Source organism: Bombina bombina, chromosome 5 (genome assembly GCF_027579735.1).
Source record: "Bombina bombina isolate aBomBom1 chromosome 5, aBomBom1.pri, whole genome shotgun sequence".
NCBI lineage: Eukaryota > Metazoa > Chordata > Amphibia > Anura > Bombinatoridae > Bombina > Bombina bombina.
This window is the reverse complement of record NC_069503.1, coordinates 885,099,828-885,122,517: the sequence shown is the minus strand read 5'-3', so window position 1 is coordinate 885,122,517 and position 22,690 is coordinate 885,099,828. Positions and strand designations below refer to the sequence as shown.

Here is a 22,690-nt window from a genome sequence, read left to right as displayed (position 1 = left end):
AATATGCTATCTGATTAATTATACCCTTTCATTGGAAGTAACGTAATATTGCTCATTTGTTACTTAAAAGTACTTTTAAGTGGGAGAGTTTTTACAGCTTTTGCGCCATAAAATAATTTGGGCCCAGTTGTATGGCTTTCAACCCAAAGCCATCTGTTGTGGAGGTCTGTAGTTTTATGTGAACGTCAATGTTACAGAATGAATTGAAGGTCTTCTTTCTATTTTAAATAGGAGAAACACATATAATTTTGGTGTTATGCATTTATCATAATTTCCCAAATGATATATTTATATAGACACACACACATGCACACAATGATATTTTAGTTATTATAGTTAAGATAGATAGATAGATAGATAGATAGATAGATAGATAGATAGATAGATAGATACACTAATATTTATATGCATACATCTATCTATCTGTCTATCTGTGTATGTGTGTATTTATAATAACAGCTCTGTATACTGTACAATAGTACTATACAGACTTCTATACAATGATGGGAAACAAATGTAATTTTGTGCTGGTAGTGATATAGTTAATATCTTGGCTTTCTGTAACTAAGAATTATTAATGCAAATGTAAAATACATGTGTTATTATACAGATGGCATAAGTTGTTAGTAAGTTATTATCTAGGATAAGCTGCACTGTTAAATTCAGGACTTAAAACTATCACATCAGATTAAACTGTTGCAGTACAAAGCATTGAAAAATGCATTCAGAACATCTTAATATAAACATATTTAAATATTTTATTTATTATAAATATTACTCAGTAAGATGATTGTCTAGGGCAGAACATTTATAATACAGATGTGGAAAACACAAATCTCTTCTTTAGGTGGAATTTAAATGGAATTTAGATTTGTATTTACAAAGTGTAGCTAAACATATTGGTTTACAAAGCGGGTCATACACTATGCAGCATACATTAATGCAAACCATTTTTCTTTCTGTCATGCCCTCATCTACCTTTAATGTGTTCCCAGATATCCCATATTAAATTAAATTGTTTACAAATATATCCTTTACCTTTATTATGTTATTTGGAATAGTTCTTCCTATTGTAAACTATTGCAGTAATAGCTACAGAAAAACTAGTAAACAAAAAGTAATAGAAAAAAAGGGTAGGAGAGAGATACCAGCCCCTTATAAAGGGTGTTCCTGAATCTGCTGCTTGCCTGAATACATTGTCCCTTTAAATCAAATGACTCAATATCTTTGTTGAGATTTTTTTTGGTATTTTATATTGACTACAGCCACAAACAAGATTACAGATAATAAGCATCAGTTACAATCAGAAAGTCAAGTAAATGTCAGACACGGAGATGTAAAGAATTGTTTGTGCCATGTATAGCTAAATTCAAATGAAATATGATTGATTAACAATTGAATTTGACACCTAAATCAAAATATATGCAAAAAAAGTCTGACATTATTTGACAAACTTCCACCTACACAAAAATGTATTTTTTTTCTATAAAAAAAAAAACATTGAACTCTTGTAACTGCAAAACATTATCACTTCATAAGAGGACACTTCACCCAAACAAATAAAATATGTATACAAAGTTTTAAACTCTTGCATTTTCCCTAATACCACTGTGCCACAATAGTGAATGATCAAGAAAAACTCATCAGTATAGGTTACTTTTTGTATTCTTGTTCAGATTTAAATTTATAAACATATATTTTGATATGTACATTAAAATTGCATTTCTTGTTTACATTGATATAATTTGAGAAATATTGCTTACCACATTATTACTGAAAATATGTGACAAATTTTGTCTTAAGATGAAACTAATTCTGGCTAACTTTTAAAGATTTTGAGCTCCGTTTAAGAAGCTGTGAACGCAACTTTGGAGCTCCATCAGTTGCAGGCTATGCCAACTATAATATGGCATTCCTCAATCCTTCCTGACTTCTCCGACCATGGTGATTGACAGGCAGTGGCTTGTGCAATGATAAATATGAGCAATGCTTTGAAGCCCACTAGCCATAAAGCAAGGTGGACAGAGGCGGAGATGTCCACCCATGTCTGCCCGGGGTTGTTAAATGGACCTCTTTATAAATTTATGGAAACTACTGATACACTACAGGAGATTGTTTTGTAAAAATCTAACAGTACTTTAATAATTCTATTTTTATCAGAAATTCATATTTGTTTGTATGTTTATTGATTTCAGTCAGTTTAATGGTCAATAGATACTCATATCCTTCCATGAGCAATGTATGAATACCCCATTAGAAACATATAACATATAAAGGGACCATAAATTCAAATTTAAACTTTCATAACTCAGAGCATGCAATTTGAAACAACTTTTCAATTTACATCAATAGTCAAATTAAATACTAGACCCCATATTTCTTTACAATGTGCTTGGTGGTAAAATCAGCAAGTTAAAATTTCTGCTTCCAGTTAAAAATAAAAATGGATTGTTCCTTCAGTCAATGTCCCATGTTCTCAGCATTGATTTAAAGTAAAATTGCCTCTGTGATTATAAGTGCAATAAATCATTGAAAACCATTGTGTTTTATTAAGTTTTATAGTTTACACAACATGTTTTTGATCCAGTTTATAAAATCTGACATGTTTCTCACTGCACACAGAGCGCTTTCTGAAACACTGAGTTTGACCAGGCTATGACTTGGAAAATGTATATTTGTAAATTGGTTATTTAAAGGCTGTAGCTATAAAAATCTGAAAGATTCCACAAGCATAATATTGAAACAGGATGAGCAGAACAAGAGTTGGTTTTACTACACTTAACTATGATATTTCAAGCTCATTTTCCATGGCAAAATCATTTTTAGTTCATCATAGTTTTCGAAGGACCTAATAGAAAAGATGAATAATGAAGAACTCCATCTCCTACTGTTCCTGGCAGGTAACAACCTACATGGATTCCAGTTCTATACAATAAAACTGTACAAAAAAGAATGGCTAAAAATCAATGATGCTCTATAGGAAGGGAACAATAAAGTGTTATTGACTTTCAGCTATTCACACTAACTAAAATGCATCACATGAATGTGTTTTGTTCACATGTGATATTATCTTGCACCATATGATCAAGCTTGTTATGGTTATCAGTGAAGAAAGGTCACATTCATGACAATACAAATTGAAACAAAAAAAGAAGGGTCCTTCTTTGAACAGCTCACAGTCCACTAGTACCACTAACACTATTGTATTCTGTCCACGTAATTCCTCAAGAGGGCTCAAACTTTGCATCAATCACTCCACCACTACACTAAGATGAAAATGATCTTAATAATGCCTCTTCACCAACAATTTAAGTGAATAAAGATAAATCTTAAAAAAGGTCTACACTAGCATTAAAATGTCATCTCTTTATTCACTATTATGTTATTGCTACAATAACACTTATTATAATATAATAGATTACTGTCTATAGCCCCTTTCTATCTTTCATTTAGTTCAGCTAATAGTAAACGCTCATTAATTATCTCTAACATAGATCTCAAATGTTACTTGTTATATGAGTAAAATTTTATTTCAACGTCTAGTAGTGAATACATTAAGGGCTAGATTACAAGTGGAGCTCTAAATTATTGCATGCCCGCATATGGGCGTGTGATAATTAACCAGCCATTACAAGTGGCTGGTTATAGCTACTGTCAGCTCGCGGTAGCAATTAGGGCTAAGACAATTAACCAGAGATCCGATCTCTGGTTAATTTTCTAAAAGTGCCCCAAATGTCCTCAAAATAGAGGGCATTATAGTTTTTCATTAAACAATTGTAGCATTTTTTTTAAATAAAAAACAACTGCACTAGGCAGTTTTTGGGGTCTAAAGTTGGTGGGAGTGGGGTGTTAGAAAAAAAACAGCACTGAAAAGTTCCTTTACATTGCGGTCTATGGGAACTGTGTGTTCCCAGTAAATATATATGTATATGACTATATACATATATATGTGTGTTAATATGTGTATATATTCATATTAATACATCAATATATATGTATATAGTCATATACATATACTGTACATAGTTGAAATATGGTCCTAGCTGTGCTACTTACCCCTTTGCTGCCCTATCTATCTATCTATCTATCTATCTATTGGGTTCTTGTAAAGCGCGGCTATTCACCCGTAAGGGTCTCTATGGCATCAGAACAAGGCACCAGTTGGAGCCTATGGAATCGAGCTCTCATGAGCGTTATGCTTCACAGCAATGTGAACGCGAGGTTGCGTTCGCATTGCTGTTAAACTTGTAATCCAAGTGCACATTAGTGCGTGCTGGTATTACACAGTGTAGCGCAAATATCGTTTTTGTGAAAGATACGATATTTAGCACTCCATTTGTAATCTGGTCCTAAATACACTATTAAAAAACCCAGGACACAAAAATCCTTTAGGCATCACCACAAATGTAAATTGATTTTGCTGTACTGCTTTTACTTTTTCAGTTTGTTATGCATCAGCGCTATTAGATTTTCTAGCTTCTGTGTGTATGAGATTGTATGTAGTTACTGCATCACTAGTCAAAAATAATTTATTACTAAAGGTCAGAAATATAATAAAACATGATAACACTGTTTATTTGTGTTACAAATAAATAAATACAATTATTTGTTCATTTACTGATTTTACTGTGAAATGTCAAAACTAGTATGTTGTATAAAGCAGTTCATAAGTAACACGGATTTAGTACTGGTTTCTTCTTGTAAATTGTGGCTGTTTCTTAGGTTCTATTAAAGTCAGCTTCCAGTAAGCCTGATAATGTGGGAAGCATTATGAGGTTACTCAGAACTCTGACAAAGAATTACACATTAACTGATGTGATGTAAATCAAAAGCTGCTTTTTAAATCAGAAACATTTAAATAAAAGCTTCTGTTTACGTTTATCCTTTAAAAGCACCAAATGGTTTCATTCTGAAAGCCACAAACTGTTCATTCATTAAAATACATCTTTACAATCCAACAGGCTACGGAGATTGAAGTTGATGAGAATGGGACTTTGGACCTGAGCATGAAGAAGAATCGATTACATGATAAGACAGATAATATAAACACTTCCAGCACAATTGTATCAAGCACGTCCACCTCTCCTTTTAAAACAAGTAGCATCTTGGTCAATGCTGCCTTCTATAAAGCCCTATGTGAAAAGGAGGGCTGGGATGCACCTATCAACTACAGCAAGTTCCATAGTAAAAATGCAGACGATAGAGAGGTAATTTCTTATTTATTGTATGCCTGACTTGTTTGTCAAGTCTCTTCCAATAATGTATTATATTACTGCAGATGGGATGTAGTCCTCTTTAGCCACCACAGGGTTAAAATATTCCCACAATATATATATTTATTTATAGCTGACTCAGCTTTTGATTTGATTTAATTTAAATGGACATGAAGCTCAAAATTTTTATGTTGTTATTCAGATAGAGCTTTCATTTTTATGCAACATTCCAATTTACTTGTATTATCAATTTTGGTCATTCTCCTGGTACTATTTGTTGTAGAAGGGGCAATGCACTATTGGGAGCTACCTCAATAGATCGATAAGCCACCAATAAGCAGCTAATACCCAGTTCCTGAGCCTGCCTGGGTTTGCTTTTCAACAAAGGGTACCAAGAGAACTAAGCAAATTAAATAATAGAAGAAAAATGGAAAGTTGATTCAAAGTATATGCTCTATCTGAATCATGAAGAAACAAAAGGGTTTCATATCCCTTTAAATGGTCATTTATATATGAAAGGGCCAGGACAGTCAGAATTAAATGTTTATGATTCACACAGCGGGCAATTTTAAACAACTTTCCAATTTAATTTTTCTATAATGAAATCTTTTTTTTTTTCTCATTAACACCTTTGTCTTCTCAGGAGCAGCACATTTATTTAAACAAATATTAATCTTTTTCTTATTGTCTATGTGGAGTGACAGTAAAGTTGATGTGTGCCAAGGTATATATCACTGAATGTTGTAATTCTTTACTACTGTAAACTCAGACTAGTATATCCAATCAATAATTATAATAATCAAGGGCCCCATTACATATGCAGCGTCGCCCGCAAAGCCGGCGACAACGTTTTTTGCGCGGGTTTGGTATCCTATATACAGCGCCGCATATAAATGCGGCACGTATATTTCACCCGTCACCCGCAATTTTTACTCCTATAGGCTAACTTGGGACCACGTCGTTAATCGGAATCCAATATCCAGCGCAAGGACTTATGTGGCGAAAATGGAGAAATTATACTCCATTTTTACCTCGCCATAAAAGGCAGTCGTAGCAAGCTTTGCGCTGGGTATGGAAGCACCGTAACTCCCGAAAATGCCTGCAAAAATAAACTAACACCTAACCCATGCGCAATGTCTATCTACCTGTCAACAGCAATCCCCCACCACAATAACTAATAAAGTGTATTAACCCCTATATCCACCATCAAACCCACACTGCAAGTAATAACTAAATTATTAACGCCTAAATCCACCAACCCCAACATCGCAAACTACCTATTAAAACTATTAACCCTTAATCTACCATTAACCCACAACGCAATAAACCTATTAAAGTATTAACCCCTAAACTTCCAAAGCCCACAATGCAATAAACCTATTAAAGTATTAACCCCTAAACCGCCAAAGTCCACAATGCAATAAACCTATTATAGTATTAACCCCTAAACCGCCAAAGCCCACAACGCAATAAACCTAACCCCTAACCTAACTTTATCTAACTTTATTTAACTTTATTTAAATAAAGTAAATTAATATAACTATGTTGCTTGTGCAAAGCTGGGGAATGGGTAGTAAAGGTATTATCTATTATCTATTTAACGAGGTCTGGCGGACTTGATCCGACCAATATGCTCTCCGTATTCAGCATTGCATCAGCAGCTCACAAGAGCTGCTGGTGCAACGCCGCCCCCTGCAGACTCGTGGCCAATGGGCCGCCAGCAGGGGGGGTGTCAATCAACCCGATCGTACTCGATCGGGTTGATTTCCGGCGATGTCTGTCCGCCTGCTCAGAGCAGGCGGACAGGTTATGGAGCAGCAGTCTTTGTGACCGGTGCTTCATAACTGCTGTTTCTGGCGAGTCTGAAGACTCGCCAGAAACACGGGCCGTCAAGCTCCTTTCGGAGCTTGATAGATAGGCCCCTATGTATTGACTGTCCATTTAAAGTACTGATTGGGAGCCACGGGGTCGCTAGTGATAAAAGCACATGCAAATTACATACTAATTAGAGCATATCATAATTTTCCACTATAATGGTCCTTTAACCTATATTGCTAAATGTATGACCAAAGTTAAAAAAGTACACACGTTTTCTTTCTGATGTTAAGATAATAATTAGCTAGTAGAACAAATGGTCTCCTGGACAATTTGTTTTTCTTTTTACTTTGAATGTTTTCCCTTGAACTGAAAATTTTATGTCACCAATTACATATAATAATTTGGATGCTGATTTTTATAGGCATATTGAAAGTCCTGGAAGTCTATGAGAGCAAACTGTATAATATAAATTTTGATTCTTATCCTGCATTATTCAAAATCAAAAAACTTGAAATACGGGTAACCACTATGCAAAATCACACATTATATGGCAGAAGTAGCAAGTATACGTTATCACTTATGCAGCACATCCTTAGGCAAATGAATTGTTGTAGGGGACTATATAGACTGTAATTTGTTTCCCCTTAGGCAGCTGCATTATCTGCAATTGCTATGGTACATACAGAAAAAAATATATATATTTACCTTGGTTTATGCCATCAATTTGTGACCAGAGCACCCAGCAAACACAATTAAATATAACTGTAGCATAAAAGGAAACAATTTCACTTTTTTTTAAATCGCTGTACATATTTTGGTAAAATGATAGAATAAAGAAAAAAAATAAAAACTTTTATTAAACACTTTTGTGCTTTTCATCCTAACATGCAAGTGTTTATATGAAACATTCATTTGTTGTATTTTATTTTGAATAATAAATAAAATATGCATATGGCTTGACCTGTGTAGTCAGGCATTGCAGTAAAATATGTGTGCATTCACATTGTGGAATTTCTTTTCTTTATTTTTCTATTTTGCTGACTTACTTGTTTGACTTACCTTGAAACTTAATTAAGTCAAAAGCATTTGATATGCACTAGGAAAATCCAGGATCTACATTTGTAAATGACAAAAATGATCACTTAAATATTAAAGAAGAATTTGAAAAAAATAAACAAACACGGAAAAGCCCATTAAAGAGAAAAACTGTTGCCAAAGTTCACTATTTAACAAATTTGCCCTACTCATCATATGAAGAGGAAATTGACTTATTTCTTGTTTTCCAAAACAAATAACACAGGCAAATCACCACATTACACTTGTATCACAATAGTTATGTTTTTTTTGGCACCATATGCCAGGTTACTAATTGGTGTGGCACTGTGACTTCTTTTTTATAAACTTTAACTAAAAGAATAATTGTATTCCTTGTATTTCATTTTAACTCATTGGTTGCCAAAAGATTAAATCCTTCTGGACCACCAACTATCTGGGGACCTTGACTGTACCTATGCTTATAGTTTGCTATCCTAAATATTGAGTTCACTCATAAAAGTGTTTTAAAATCAGCAATTCAATATTTATTAATATTTAATTAGCCATTTGTTGCTTTGCTTGCACCATGTCTTGCACAGCAGAACTCTTATAATACACGGATCAAAATTCTCTTTTTTTTGGGTTGCTTTTTGTTTTCCTGTAAATTACAGACAATGTCTTTTTTTCTATTTGGTCTTTTGCTCATTGCACAAGTTGAGACACACAACAGTTGCTTAATTTGGTTTGCAATTTACAGAAAATATTGTCTATATGTCGCTATGAAATAGCCTGTCCAGATGCCCTCTAACAAACAACAACAAAAAAGCATGATTCTGGACTTAGCTCAAAATCTCTACAAAATCCTTGATAAATAAATAGGGCTGTTAGTTTAGTTCAAACTGTCAGTTCTCCAACAATTTAACAGCTTAAAAAATGTTAAAAGTGCCAGATGTCATTATCTCTTATTCATTTTACCATTATGTTCTGGTCTTTGCTGAAATCTGTGGAAAGTTCCATCTGCGCATTAATGGAATTTAGACTATTCCTCTTTTTTTGTCCCTATTTGGAACAACACCATGCATACTAATATGCACACCTACAAAATGTCAGTTCCACATAATGACTAAACTATAATTGCTGTTCCTAAGTAGTCTATAGAAATTACAGTACTTCTTTCAAATTTTGATAAAACTGTCACAGAAATATTAAACACACATAACTATGCCCTTTCCTCTGCACAAAAATGTTTTCTAAAACAACTTACACAAATTTTAAAGAGTGTAAATACAATTTCTGTATTTTGTAGCATATTTAATATGAATCTCCAGTGACATATATGTACTCAGTAATGTTTTATTTTATTGAACTAAATCACAATATGTGTAACTAGAATGGATATGAACTTTTAATTCAAACTATTAATGTTTCATGTAATATCATTATATGATTTATGAGGTAATGTGTTTTCCTGCTCAACTTTAAAATATCTTTCTTTCAATGTTTATTGGGCTAAATTATCCTATCATGGAGCATTAGCTTTGTATTATTATTGCTATTTTTAATGTGGCAACAGATTGCATTGCACTATAAAAGGGGTACAAAAATAAAGACAAGTTCTTGCTCTTTAATTTCTGGAACCAGGGAAATAACATTTGTATATATTCAGTACAAAGTCTGCAATTAACTCTAAAAAATTACAGTGTATTGTTAAATACGGTAACAGCAAATTATAAAATGAATACAGACTATGGGGTAGATTTAACAAGCAGCGGATGCTGCAATCTACCCCCGTAGATTCAGGTTCCCCTGAAACATAATTTAAGAAGTAGCGGTCTTAAGACCGCTGCTCCCTAACTCGTCCACCACCTCTGAGGCGGCGGACAGCAATCATTCCGATCAGATACTATCGGGTTGATTGACACCCCCTGCTAGCAGCCGATTGGTCGCGAATCTTGTCTGCCCACATCATAATAAATTGGCCCCTATACATTTACATGATATCATCAAACAATAGATAATCCCTTTATTTACCATTCTCCAGTTTTGCATAACCAACACTGTTACAGAAATATACTTTTTGCCTCTGTAATTTCCTTGTATCTACGCTTCTGCTGACTGCATCCTTATCTCAGTTGTTTTGATAGACTTGCATTTTCAGACTCTTAAATAACTCCACGTGCATGAGCACAATGTTATTTATATGAAACACATGAACTAACACCCTCTAGCTGTGAAATCTGTCAAATGCCTTCAGTTAAAAGGCAGCCTTCAAGGGTTTAGAAATTAGCATATGAGCTTATCTATAGGTTTAGCTTTCTAAGCTAACTAAGAATACCAAGAGAACAAAGCAAATTTGATGATAAAAGTAAATTAGAAAGTTGTTTAAAATGACATGCCCTATCTGAATCATGAAAGTTTAATTTGGGCTTTACTATTCCTTTAAATAATGTCGCCAGAGACCTGTAGATAATCGCCCCCATAGTAATTTCTAGAGTTCAACTAACAATCAGCTAGATTATGAGTTTTGAGCATTATAGGGAAATTATTTCACCTCCCTATAGCGCTGCTATTACAGGTTTTAAAAAAGCAGGCTTGTACGGGCAATATGGGGGAGATGAGCTCCATACTGCACCGAAATCAAGCGCTGCTTTGACGTGCTTGTGCAGGATTTCCCCATAGACATCAATGGGGAGAGCCGTCAAAAAAGCCTAACACCTGCGATTGCGGAAACAAAAGCTCTGTAACGCAGCCTCATTGATGTCTATGGGGAAAAGAAAAAGTTAAATTTAAACCTAACACCCTAACATAAACCCCAAATCTAAACATCCCTAATCTGCTGCCCCTAACATTGCTGCCACCTACATTACAGTTATTAACCCCTATTCTGCCGCCCCCGATATCGCCGCCACCTGCATACAGTTATTAACACCTAATCTGCTGCCCCGAACATCGCCGCCACCTACATTACAGTTATTAACCCCGAATCTGCCGCCCCCATCTTGTCGCCACTATACTAAAGTTATTAACCCCTAAACCTAATCCTAACGTAACCCTAAGCCTAAATCTAACCCTAAATCTAACACCCCCTAACTTAAATATAATTAAAGGGACAGTATACTGTAAAATAGTTTTTCCCTTAATGTGTTTACAATTGCTTTTTTTACCAACTGCAGAGTAAAAAATGTATGAAAATTAGCTTTTTAAGGTTTATTTGTGTATATTAAAGCTCTGATTTTGTGTTTTGAAGCCACAACCTAATAAAATAGGTTGAGCTTGTAGGTATAATCAGATCTCATTACTGTATCACATTGTGCACATATACCTGCTTCTTTATCTTATATATGTCCTTAAAACAATCACCAATACTTTGAGAGAACAATGGAAAATCAACATTTTATTACCTTATCTCTGCTTTATCACACTGGGAGTGTAATTTCTTCTGCTGGCTGTGTTTACAAAGCTTATCTATAGCTGGTACGCGCGGCCACAAACTTTCAGAATAGGTGGGGATACCACATGCTAAATTAACAATTTCAAATGCCAATATAAGGGTAAAGGAGCTACTTGTAAACAATTTAATACACTCCAGCAGGTAAAGTGGATCATTGGGAAAAAATTAAAGGGGAGAACATTTTTGAGTAAACTGTCCCTTTAAAATAAATCTAAATAAACTTTACAATTATTACCTAAATAATTGCTATTTAAACTTACCTGTAAAAAAAAAAAATCTAATCTAGCTACAAAATAAAAACCAAAATTTTTAAAAATAAAAACGAATTACTCCTAATCTACTAGCCCTACCAAAATAAAAAAGCCCCCCCAAAATAAAAAAAACCCTAGCCTACACTAAACTGCCAATGGCCCTTAAAAGAGCTTTTTGCGGGTCATTGCCCCAAAGTAATCAGCTCTTTTACTTGTAAAAAAATACAAACACACCCCAACAATAAAACCCACCCAACCAAACCCTCCAACTAAAAACCTATCTAAATAAACCTAAGCTAAACATTGCCCCGAAAAGGGCATTTGGATAGGAATTGCCCTTAAAAGGGCATTTAGCTCTTTTACATTGCCCAAAACCCTAACCTAAAAACAAAACCCACCCAAAAAACCCTTAAAAAAAACCTAACACTAACCTAACTAACTAACCTAACACTAATCCAGCCGGCGAAGTCCTCATCCAAACGGAAAGAAGTCTTCATTCAGACGGCATCTTCATCCATCCGGCGTGGAGCGGGTCCATCTTCAAGACATCCGGTGCAGATCATCTTCTTCTTACGGTCGTCACTGGAAAATGAAGGTTCCCTTTAAGTGACGTCATCCAAGATGGCGTTCCTTAAATTCCTATTGGCTGAAAGATTTCTATCAGCCATTAGGAATTAAAGGGGAAAAATCGTATTGGCTGTTGCAATCAGCCAATAGGATTGAGCTCTCATTCTATTGGCTGTTCCAATCAGGGTTAGGATTAGGGGTTAATATATTTATGTAGAGTTAGGGATGTGGGAGGTCAGAGGTTTAGGGGTTAATAATTTATTTTAGTATATTTCATTGTGGGGGGCTTGCGGTATAGTGGTTAATAGGTTTATTATAGTGGCGGTGTGGGCAGACGGCAGATTAGGGGTTAATAATAATTAAATAGTGTTTACGATGCAGGAGGATGGCGGTTTAGGGCTTATTTGGTTTATTATAGTGGTGACGATGTCGGGGAGCGGCGGAATAGGGGTTAATATTTTTTTTAGTGGCGGTGATGTCCGGAGCGGCAGATTAGGGGTTAATAATTTTATTTTACTGTTTGCGATGAGGGAGGGCCTTGGTTTAGGGGTTAATAGGTAGTTTATGGGTGTTTAGTGTACTTTGTAACACTTTAGTTATGAGTTTTATGCTAAAGATTTGTAACGTAAAACTCATAACTACTAACTTTAGATGGCGTCACAGATCTTGTGGTTATAGAGTGTACCACTCACTTTTTGGCCTCCCTGGCAAACTTGTAATACCGGCGCTATGGGAGTCCCATTGAAAAAGGACTTTTTTAAAAGTGCAGTATTGAAGTTGCATGACGGCCAAAAAGGTGTGCAGTACACCTATACCTACAAGACTTGTAATAGCGGCGTTAGGGAAAAAGCAGCGTTATGAGGCATAACAATGCTTTTTCACTCATAACGCAAAACTCGTAATCTAGCTGATAATGAACTCCTCACTCTGAAATTGAATCCCAAACTGTTCATAATAAAAAACAGCAGAACTAAGGAGAAAATTATGAAGAGAGAGAAAGGGAGATTAGTAAAGGAGTAAATCAGGAAAGGCTAACTGCTGGTCCATGGGCCACATAGGGCCACCTGCACTAGTTTTAGTAGCCCCTGGGGAAATGCAGAATTGACAATGTGTACCACAGTTTTTGTGGCCACTGGAAAAATCAGAAGTAAAAATTAGTGCTTTGGGGACTTCTGGTGGGTGGGCAAACTAGGTGACTACAATTCAATAGAGCTGTCTTGAGGGGAAACAGCAGACAATGGGCATCTGTAACCTAAATCTGACCCTAGGAAATATAGTGTCATGGCATGTTTAAAGGGACATTGCGGAGCTGTCTGCCAGTACACATTTTATACCTAGTTTTTATGATTATTTTTAAAAATATATATATTTTTTCTGTAGTACAGTGGTACCCCTTACCTCACCTCTCGTTATGTTGGGTGCCCCACCACTATTCCACATTTTTTTATGTAGTGTGTCTTCCCATCCCCCCTACTCCTTTCCAAACATTATTTTATGTAGCCTAGGACCACAACCCTCCCACTCCCTCCCCCTCTTCCACTGCGCCGCCCACCCACCTCCCTTCTTCCCTCCCACACCTCCCACCAGCACCAACAGAGATTGTTACACACAGTAAATGTCTGTAATGACATGTCAATTTGCCTTCATATGGTAATGGACCACCACCCATGCTCCATTACCATATGAAGGCAGATGCTGGAAGCCCAGGAACAGCAGGTCTCAGCTGTAACTTGACAACCGAGACTGCTTGGGCTTCTATGCGGTACAATGGACTAGGTGTAGATCTACGTCTGAATGGGTTAAGGGGTTAATACACATCAGCAAATGGATCAGTAAAATGGATAATTGGGGACACATAAAATGGAAGAAAAAATTACAGTGCAGTGGCAATTTAGAGCTTCTCAAATATTGATCTGTTTCTTCCCTGGTGTAGATTATTAGAATTACAGAAAATAATTCCAAACTGGTAGAGCTCAGTTTACTATTATTTATTTAAACATGTTCAAATTAATTTTGTTCAGTGCAGAATTGTTGGCAAATATCATAATGCACATTAATAACATCTCAGATTCAGTCAGGGTTTAAGGAACATTTTATATACACAAAGAGGAAGTCAACTCTCAGACTCTTTGACCACACAGGACTGCAGAATATTAGTATTCTGCCATTCTAAATTAAGATTGTTAGAAAAAAAATAAGTTGACTTACAAAGGAATCTTAGATACTATGCTCTCAGGGGCATATTTACCAATGTATTTACCAATGTGCGAGCGGACATGATATGAAGTAGCGTATCATGTCTGCTGAACATCGCTGCCCATTGATAAATGCCAACAGCATACACTCTTGGCATTTATCATTGCACCAGCAGTTCTTGTGAACTGCTGGTGCAATGCTGCCCCCTAGCAGGGGGTGTCAATCAACCTGATTGTATTCAATCGGGTTGATTTCTGTCCGCCGCCTCAGAGGAGGCGGACAAGTTATGGAGCAGCGTTCTTTAGACTGCTGATTCATAACTTTTTTAGAACTCAAGCTCCATACGGAGCTTGATAAATATGCCCCTCAGTGTTAATCAAACATATTAACCTATTCGCTACTGTGAATTTCAGAGAAAAACTTACCCAAAATACCTGAGAATTTTTAGCATTTTTGCTATCACTCCATTTAAACAGAAATAGAGCCTTGTTTTCCTTTTATTTACCTATCAAAACTATATATATATATATATATATATATATATATATATATATATATATATTATTTTTTTTAAGTAGACAACTCAAGGTATTGATCTAGGCCCATTTTGGTATATTTCATGCCACCATTTTGCCATCAAATGCAATCAGATAAAAAATAAATCTTTTACTTTTTCACAAACTTTGCAACACAAATGGTTGTAAAAGCTTCTCTGAAATACTTGTTGTTCAGAAATAGTAGACAACATGCATAGCTATGTCATTGCTTTTTGGTAATATTGAAGACCGCTAATTGTAGCTGCACACCACACTCTGGAAATTCCCAGCAGTAAGGGGTTAATTAGTTAGTTGTTATAGGTTACCGGATTGTAGTGTATGGATTACCCTCTCACCTCCCTGATCCCTACATGATGCCTCCCAAATAGCTCCCCCCCCCCCCTCACTCACACTCCGTACCACCATCCTAGGAATTGACATACAGTCTGCTAGTATGCAGTTTAGGGCTTTTTTCTTTTTTTCTTCTGCAGCATAGGGATCCCTCCCCAACCATCCCACCTCTCTGATCCCTTCCAAACAGCTCTCTAACCCTCCTCCCTTCCACTAGTAACAGCCATCTACATACTGGAAGCTGCTTGTCAGTACCCAGTTTATAGGTATTTTAATTTAATTGTATTTATTTATTATTATAATTTATTATTATTTTTCTGTAGTGTAGGGATCCCCCTTACCCTCCACACCTCCACCCTCCCCATGATTGCTATGTAGGGTCCCTCTCCCATTTTAATTTCCCATTTCTGTAGTGTAGCAACCCATCTCCCCTTCTTATTTTCCATAATGTAAGGTCCTGCCCCTCCCTACTTCCCCCTCCCTTCCCCTCCCTGCTGGGCCACCCATTGACCTTCCCTTCCACACCTCCCACCGGCACCAACTGATGATCATTACAGACAGTGACACTGGCAACTGTTGGCAATCTGGCTTCATATGGATAGATAGATAGATAGATAGATAGATGATAGATAGATAGATATATAGATGATAGATAGATAGATAGATAGATAGATAGATAGATGTAAAATGTAACATGTGTACGTATACACCTGAGACTCTGAATATATTTGTCTGGGTGAATCTGTCATAAATGTAATCTGAAATAGTAATGCAGTTTATAACCAAAGTCTTTTCCAAAAGTACAGATGTGCAAATGTATTTATACACCCAGGGATACATTTATATACACAGACATGCCCTTACACACTGGATTTTTTTCACCTAGACATAAAAATCCATACATGCACATATGTACATACTAATCCATATTCTTGTCTCTGAACATAAATTAAGTAAAGCAACTAATGTGCAATTCATTTTTCCCTAATTAATGTAATAGCCGGTGTACTGACTAGATCACTGCACTGTGTGGTTCGGAACTCCCAGAGTTACAGCTCAATCTCCATAGTTTTTCTGACTCCATAGTTTTTCTTCAAGGGAACATGTTTTTTTGTTTTTTAAATCTACAGTCCTCTGGAGACAAACATAAATTTAGTCAGCCATAGGGAGATAGGAGAAAAAGGGAAGAGAGAGAGAGAGAGATAGAGGAAAAGAGACATGTAGGTTTCAGTCTGTATGGAAAATATTTATGAAGGTGCAGCTGTATTTCACTAGAGACAAGGGACAGCCCCTTTGTTTTAGAGATCCTTGACAACAGCCTCCATGAGTGTCGGCATTGAAAACTACATCTGACTCAGCAAAGTAGAATTGGGACCTTAGAGAGAGCAACTGAAAATGAACACTCTGTATACATACAGTGGTGGGTAGTTGCCACCCTGACCTCCCAAGAAGAGGACTATAGGAAAATATATCTAACAGAACCTATGTTTCTCTCTGCTTTGTGTACAAGAAAAGGGACATTTCATTTGAAAGAGAAGAAACTTTGCTTTTGAACAAGACAGTCATGTATATGTCCTTATAGGATGCAGACAATCACTGTTGACCACATACGCCACTGGGCTTTAGGGAAAGCAATGCTTCATTTGAAAGGAGAAAATACCCTATTTTGTATGAGGTGTTACATACCCTTCTAATTTGCAGGGGATTATATTTTATTTTAATTCTTTAATTCAAATGTAAGTGTATCCTAGTTAATAGATAGGGAAATGATAGAAACAATATCAATATTAAATTATCTGTATTAATAAAGTCATTTTTGGCTTCCTGCAACCTCTGATACTGGGAACTATTCTGATCCATTATAACAGCCATGCAAATTCTTCCACACACCTTTGAAGGGTTTTCAAATTAAAACTATTATAATTCATTTAACAATTCAGTTATTTAATTCCTTTCCAGCACTTTTGCACATTAGTAACTTCCCTAATAGTTTGCATTAAAACAATTTAACAGCAGTATATCAGTCTATCAAAAAAACACTTCTTGAGCAGATATTTGCTTGATTTTTGAGCTTTTAGGGCTTTTTTTCTTTTCTTATGGGAAATTAAACAACTTTTGCATTCTTGAAAACACAGTTTTTCTAATGCTTAGTTGACATGTTAAAAACTCCATTGTGGTTAATTCTGCTCTCATTTAATTCATAACGCTTTTTCTACACATGCAGAAATATAATAAATAGAATAACAGCAATTTTCTTTGCATATTTTCCATTTCCTTAAGATGACATATGATCAGCAAACATTTTAACAAACCCAAACACTTTCTGATTTATAATGATATGATAAAACACATATCAAAACACTTTTAATATGTCAAATATGATTGAACATTAGCTACGATAGAAAAATCTTAGACACATTTTGCAAACACTTTTTTAGAAAATGAGTTTTCTTGTATCACAGTATGATATTAAATGAATTACTAGAATTTATTTCACCAAATCTACTAGTTAAAATACTAAAATATAAAACCCACTTTCAAAATCTGCAGCTATGTTTGACAGCTTGGCTAATAGAGTTGTAAAAGGATGTGTCAGAGCAACAGACAGTAGTGATAGTGGGTAACGCAATGGGAGGGGCTAGTCCTGAAAGAGGCAAAGCAAGTAAGATCCAGCCAGCGGCATCAGCCTGACCAAGGTGACAGAGAAGTAGAGTGGATGGTGGTCAGCCTATGGCATAGACTACAACAGCCTGAGAGAAAGAAGTGAGAAACTGTGAGAAGGGTTGGGTTAGTGTGGTGGTGAGAAAGGTGGATAAATTGTATTATGTTTATTTTAGGTATGGGATACTGTGAGTAGAGTTAAAGGGAAGTTGTAATATAAGATGTTTAATTATTGTAAAAAGAAAATTTTGCAATATAGTTGTATTATTAATTCTTTCCCCTTATTCTATGGGGCCAATTGGGGTGTCATTCATCCTGATCGTATCTGATCGGGATGATTGCTTTCCGCCGCCTCAGCGGTGGCAGACAAGTTAAGGAGCAGCGGTCTTATGACTGCTGCTTCTTAACTCTTGTTTCCAACAATCTGGAAACTATGGGGGTAGATTGCAGCATCTGCTGCTTGTTAAACCCTTAACGACCAGTGTCGTACCCTGTATGATGCTGGTCATTACGCCCTTAAGGACCAGTGATGTACCCTGTACATCACTGCAGTCTTGGGCTTCTCTCTGCCACAATCTCGCTATTTTGAGTGGGACACTGCAGAAATAGATTTGCAGAGTTACCACTCTGTGGCCCTCTCTGCATCAGACAGCGGTGGTGCCAATTGTTGCTGGGTAAGGAGGGAGGAGGATGGGCGGGTGGACGGCCCATTGCTGGAGTGGGCGGGAGAAGGGCGGGACCGGTACGCAGCAGAAAAAAATAATAAAATAAGAGCCGGGAAGTGAGGTGGAAGGAGGGAGGGCAATAAGGGGGATCCTATGTGGGATCCATCTGGGAGGGGGATGGTAATTAGGGGGGCAGCTACACTAAAGAAAAAAATGGTAGTTTTTTAATTTTATTTTTAAAAAATCTGCCTAATTTGCAGCAAACTGGGTACTGGCAGACAGCTGCCAGTACCTAAGATGACATCAAATAGGTAGAGGGGGGAGGGTTAGAAAGCTGTTTGGGGGAATCAGGGAGGTTGGGGGGTAAAAGGGGATCCTACACTGCAGAAAAAATTAAGACAATATATATATATATTAAAAAAAGGCAGCCTTTTATTTTAGTACTGACAGACTTTCTGCCAGTACTTAAGATGGGGTGACAATTGTGGGGTGGGGGAGGGAAGAGAGCTGTTTGAGAGGGATCAGGGAGGGATCAGGGGGTGGGATATGTCAGGTGGGAGGCTGATCTCTACACTAAAGCTAAAATTAACCATACAAGCTACCTAATTAACCCCTTCACAGCTGGGCATAATACAAGTGTGGTGTGCAGCGGCATTTAGCGTCCTTCTAATTGCCAAAAAGCAATGCCAAAGCCATATATGTCTGCTATTTCTGAACAAAGGGGATCCCAGAGAAAAATGTACAACCATTTGTGCCATAATTGCACAAGCTGTTGGTAAATAATTTCAGTGATAAACCTAAAATTGTGAAAAAGTTAACGTTTTTTTTTATTTGAACGCATTTGGCGGTGAAATGGTGGCATTAATTATACCAAAATGGGCCTAGATCAATACTTTGGGTTGTCTACTAAAAAAAATATATAGTTTTGATAGGTAAATATAAAAAAAATGGCTCCATTTTTGTTTAAATGTAGTGATGGCAAAAATGCTCTGTTCTTTTGGGGAAGTTTTTGTCTGAAATGCCCGGTCCTTAAGGGGTTAAATCTACCCCTATATGTTAATTCTGAAAATTGCAGGTTTTCCAATTCCTAATACAAATGTAAGTGCAGGTCATTGGTTGTACCCACTAGTGACCCATTTATAACTGTCCCTGATTGGCCTCACATGGTGATGCTCATTTCTTTATGGATGCTAAGGATTTACACTTATTTTTTTTCAATATTTAAACAGCTAGTATCTTCTCAGGCATTGCTTTGAATGCATCATTCTACCTAGCATTTAATAATTGTTCCTTTAAAGGAAGTTAATAAGTTTATTCCCTTGAATGATAAAAGCTGTGATTGAAATATTTATAAAGCTGCATACCATGTTTTTGCAAGGAAAACTCTAATGCATTGTAAGGGATAATATTGTAATAGTATTAAACGTGTCCTTTATAATTTTATTTTCCTTGAGCTATTAAACTGTTTTGGGTGGCTACCTTTTAGAGGAAGCCGTTGTAAGTGTCATGCAAATATTAATGTAGGTTTCAGTGTCTTTCCCTTTGGTAAACTACCATCCTTCAAATTAGGTATTTTATGCCACTCTACATAGCAGGTGTAGTCCATATAAATTTAAGTCACAAGTTTACTAGGTGACATTTAGGATACTCTGGTCTCTTATAGGGTCCAAAAAAACACACATATATGCACTAAAATAGAGAAGAGAGGGCCCTCTTTCAAACCATTGGTCACTTAATAGGCATATAGAAGAAAATTAGGGGTTACAGATTTCTTCTTTGTTGCCTTCCCATAATATATAGCATATGACATCCCTTATACTCAAGTCAAGAATTATAGTAATTGGAAGCAATCTGAAAGATAAAAAAAAGTTAAATATTGGGCTAATTGTAGAGAGTGTTGTACCTTGAAACAGTGTATAAAATCATACTATCAAAATAAGAATTTAATTTAAATAACCATTAAATACAGCAGAATTGCATAATGAACAAGCACATAAAAAGACAATGTATATAGCACTTTTTTCCGACAAATTCATAATTTACTTAAATTGGCAATCCCCCTGTATCATGTGACAACCATCAGCCAATCACAGCCAATCACACTCATATACGTATACCCTGGGTACTCTTGCACATAATCAGTAGGAGGCACTGCCATATAAAATGTACATATAAAAATATTGTGCACACTTTGATAACAGAAGTAAATTGGAAAATTTCTTAAAACTGCATGCTCCATCTGAATCAGGAAAGTTTAATTTTGTCCCTGTAAGGTAAAAAAATGGACACCATACCTTTAAACTCTTGACCTGTCTAGCACTAGGATGTTTCTGCTACATCACTGTGTCTTTATTGGGTCATAAAATCAGATGCAACGGCCAGGATGAAAAAAAAAAATACTTGCTATAATCCACAAAACACTAAGATTTAAATTTCCATTAGTATATTGAAAAAATACAAAGTGAAATTGAACCCAGTGGAGCATTTATTTCAAAGATATTTATGCTATAACTTTTGTTGTTTAATTTCAATCATTAAAAAGGCGCATATTCAACATACAAAACAACAGATGGTAGACTTTACCTTTTTATTGATAAATAACCAGAAAGGTCAGCTCAGAGATAAAAGCCTGTTACTAAGCCTAAGTAGCAAGACAATGAAGGGCTGATTTGTGTTGCTTATATTGGAACTAAAATCTGAAAATACAGGTCTGGTGCAATCTATAAAATATTGCAGACTGCAAAATAATTAAATTAATTTACATTGATTTTCCTTCCATGTTATTTATTTTTATTTTATCATATGTCCATTCTTAATCATTCATATATTGCTAGAATGGGCAAAAGTAATTAATGATAGTTATTTAAATATTCTACAATGCAGATGTTTAAAGGGACATTGTGGTTTACAATTATAATAGATGCATTTAATTTTTTTTATACTGATTATTGTAACTAATGAAAGTATTTGTTTAGTTGCATATACATAGTAGATACAGGAGCTGATGACATAAATAAGCTAGCTTGGTATTGAGTGTGTGATTACTTAAAGGAACACAAACATTTTTTTTGTGTGTATGTCTAAAAGAGGTAATTTTTAATAGATATTGCAATTTATTTTGTTTTGTTTTATTATTTTTTTGTAAAATGGATGCTCATGTGTTTGTTTTTTGCCAGTGAGCAATTGGTTCTTTACTGTTTAGGAAGACGGCTTTACATTTTGCTGTAATAAACTCTCTTTAATTTTCAATAAAATATTTTTTTTATATATTTGTTGCTTTGGCAACAAGGCCTGTTAGTGTCTCAATGATTAAATATGACAATCAAAGTTTTAATAATTATACAGTTTGTTTAAGCAAATTTGTTTGCTCATTTGACAGTGTAAATATGTCTGTAAATCATAATATTTAACACCATTCAAATTAACATAAACGCAGTCACTGATTTCTGCAAAAAAGGAATCACTGTACACTGATTACAAACTTTGGGATTTTGAGCATAACTGTACATTCGGATGCTTTAAGACATTCTTACTTAAAACGTGTGTAGATTAATACAATTTACAATCTAAGATGTTACATATAAATTATATTAAAATACAAATAATACATAAAAGAACAAAAAGAAAATGCTCTAATAGCATTGAACTATCACTTGCATATAACTATTTGTTTAACTCCTGCAGGATAAATCAGAGCAGCAATGCACTAGGTATATTTTTTAGCAAAGGATCAAAAAGAACAAAGTACATTTTTCAATAGAAGTAAATTAAAAACAATATTAAAATTACATGGTTTATCTGAACTATGAAAGTTTAATTCTGTCCCTTTAATATGATATTTAACATCAGTTTTCAACATTTTGTATTACTATTTTTATATATAATAAAACAAAATAATTACTTTAATGTATCTAACTTGGGATAAAAAACATATTAATATACTCCA

General features: G+C 35.3%; 1 protein-coding gene across 1 annotated transcript in view; it reads left to right on the top strand.

The window, feature by feature from the left end:
- ST18 (ST18 C2H2C-type zinc finger transcription factor) overlaps positions 1-22,690 on the top strand; it is a 283,008-nt gene that overhangs the window by 190,131 nt on the left and 70,187 nt on the right. The window contains 1 exon segment of the mRNA XM_053713138.1: positions 4,962-5,207. Within this exon segment, the coding sequence (XP_053569113.1) occupies positions 4,962-5,207 (246 nt within the window).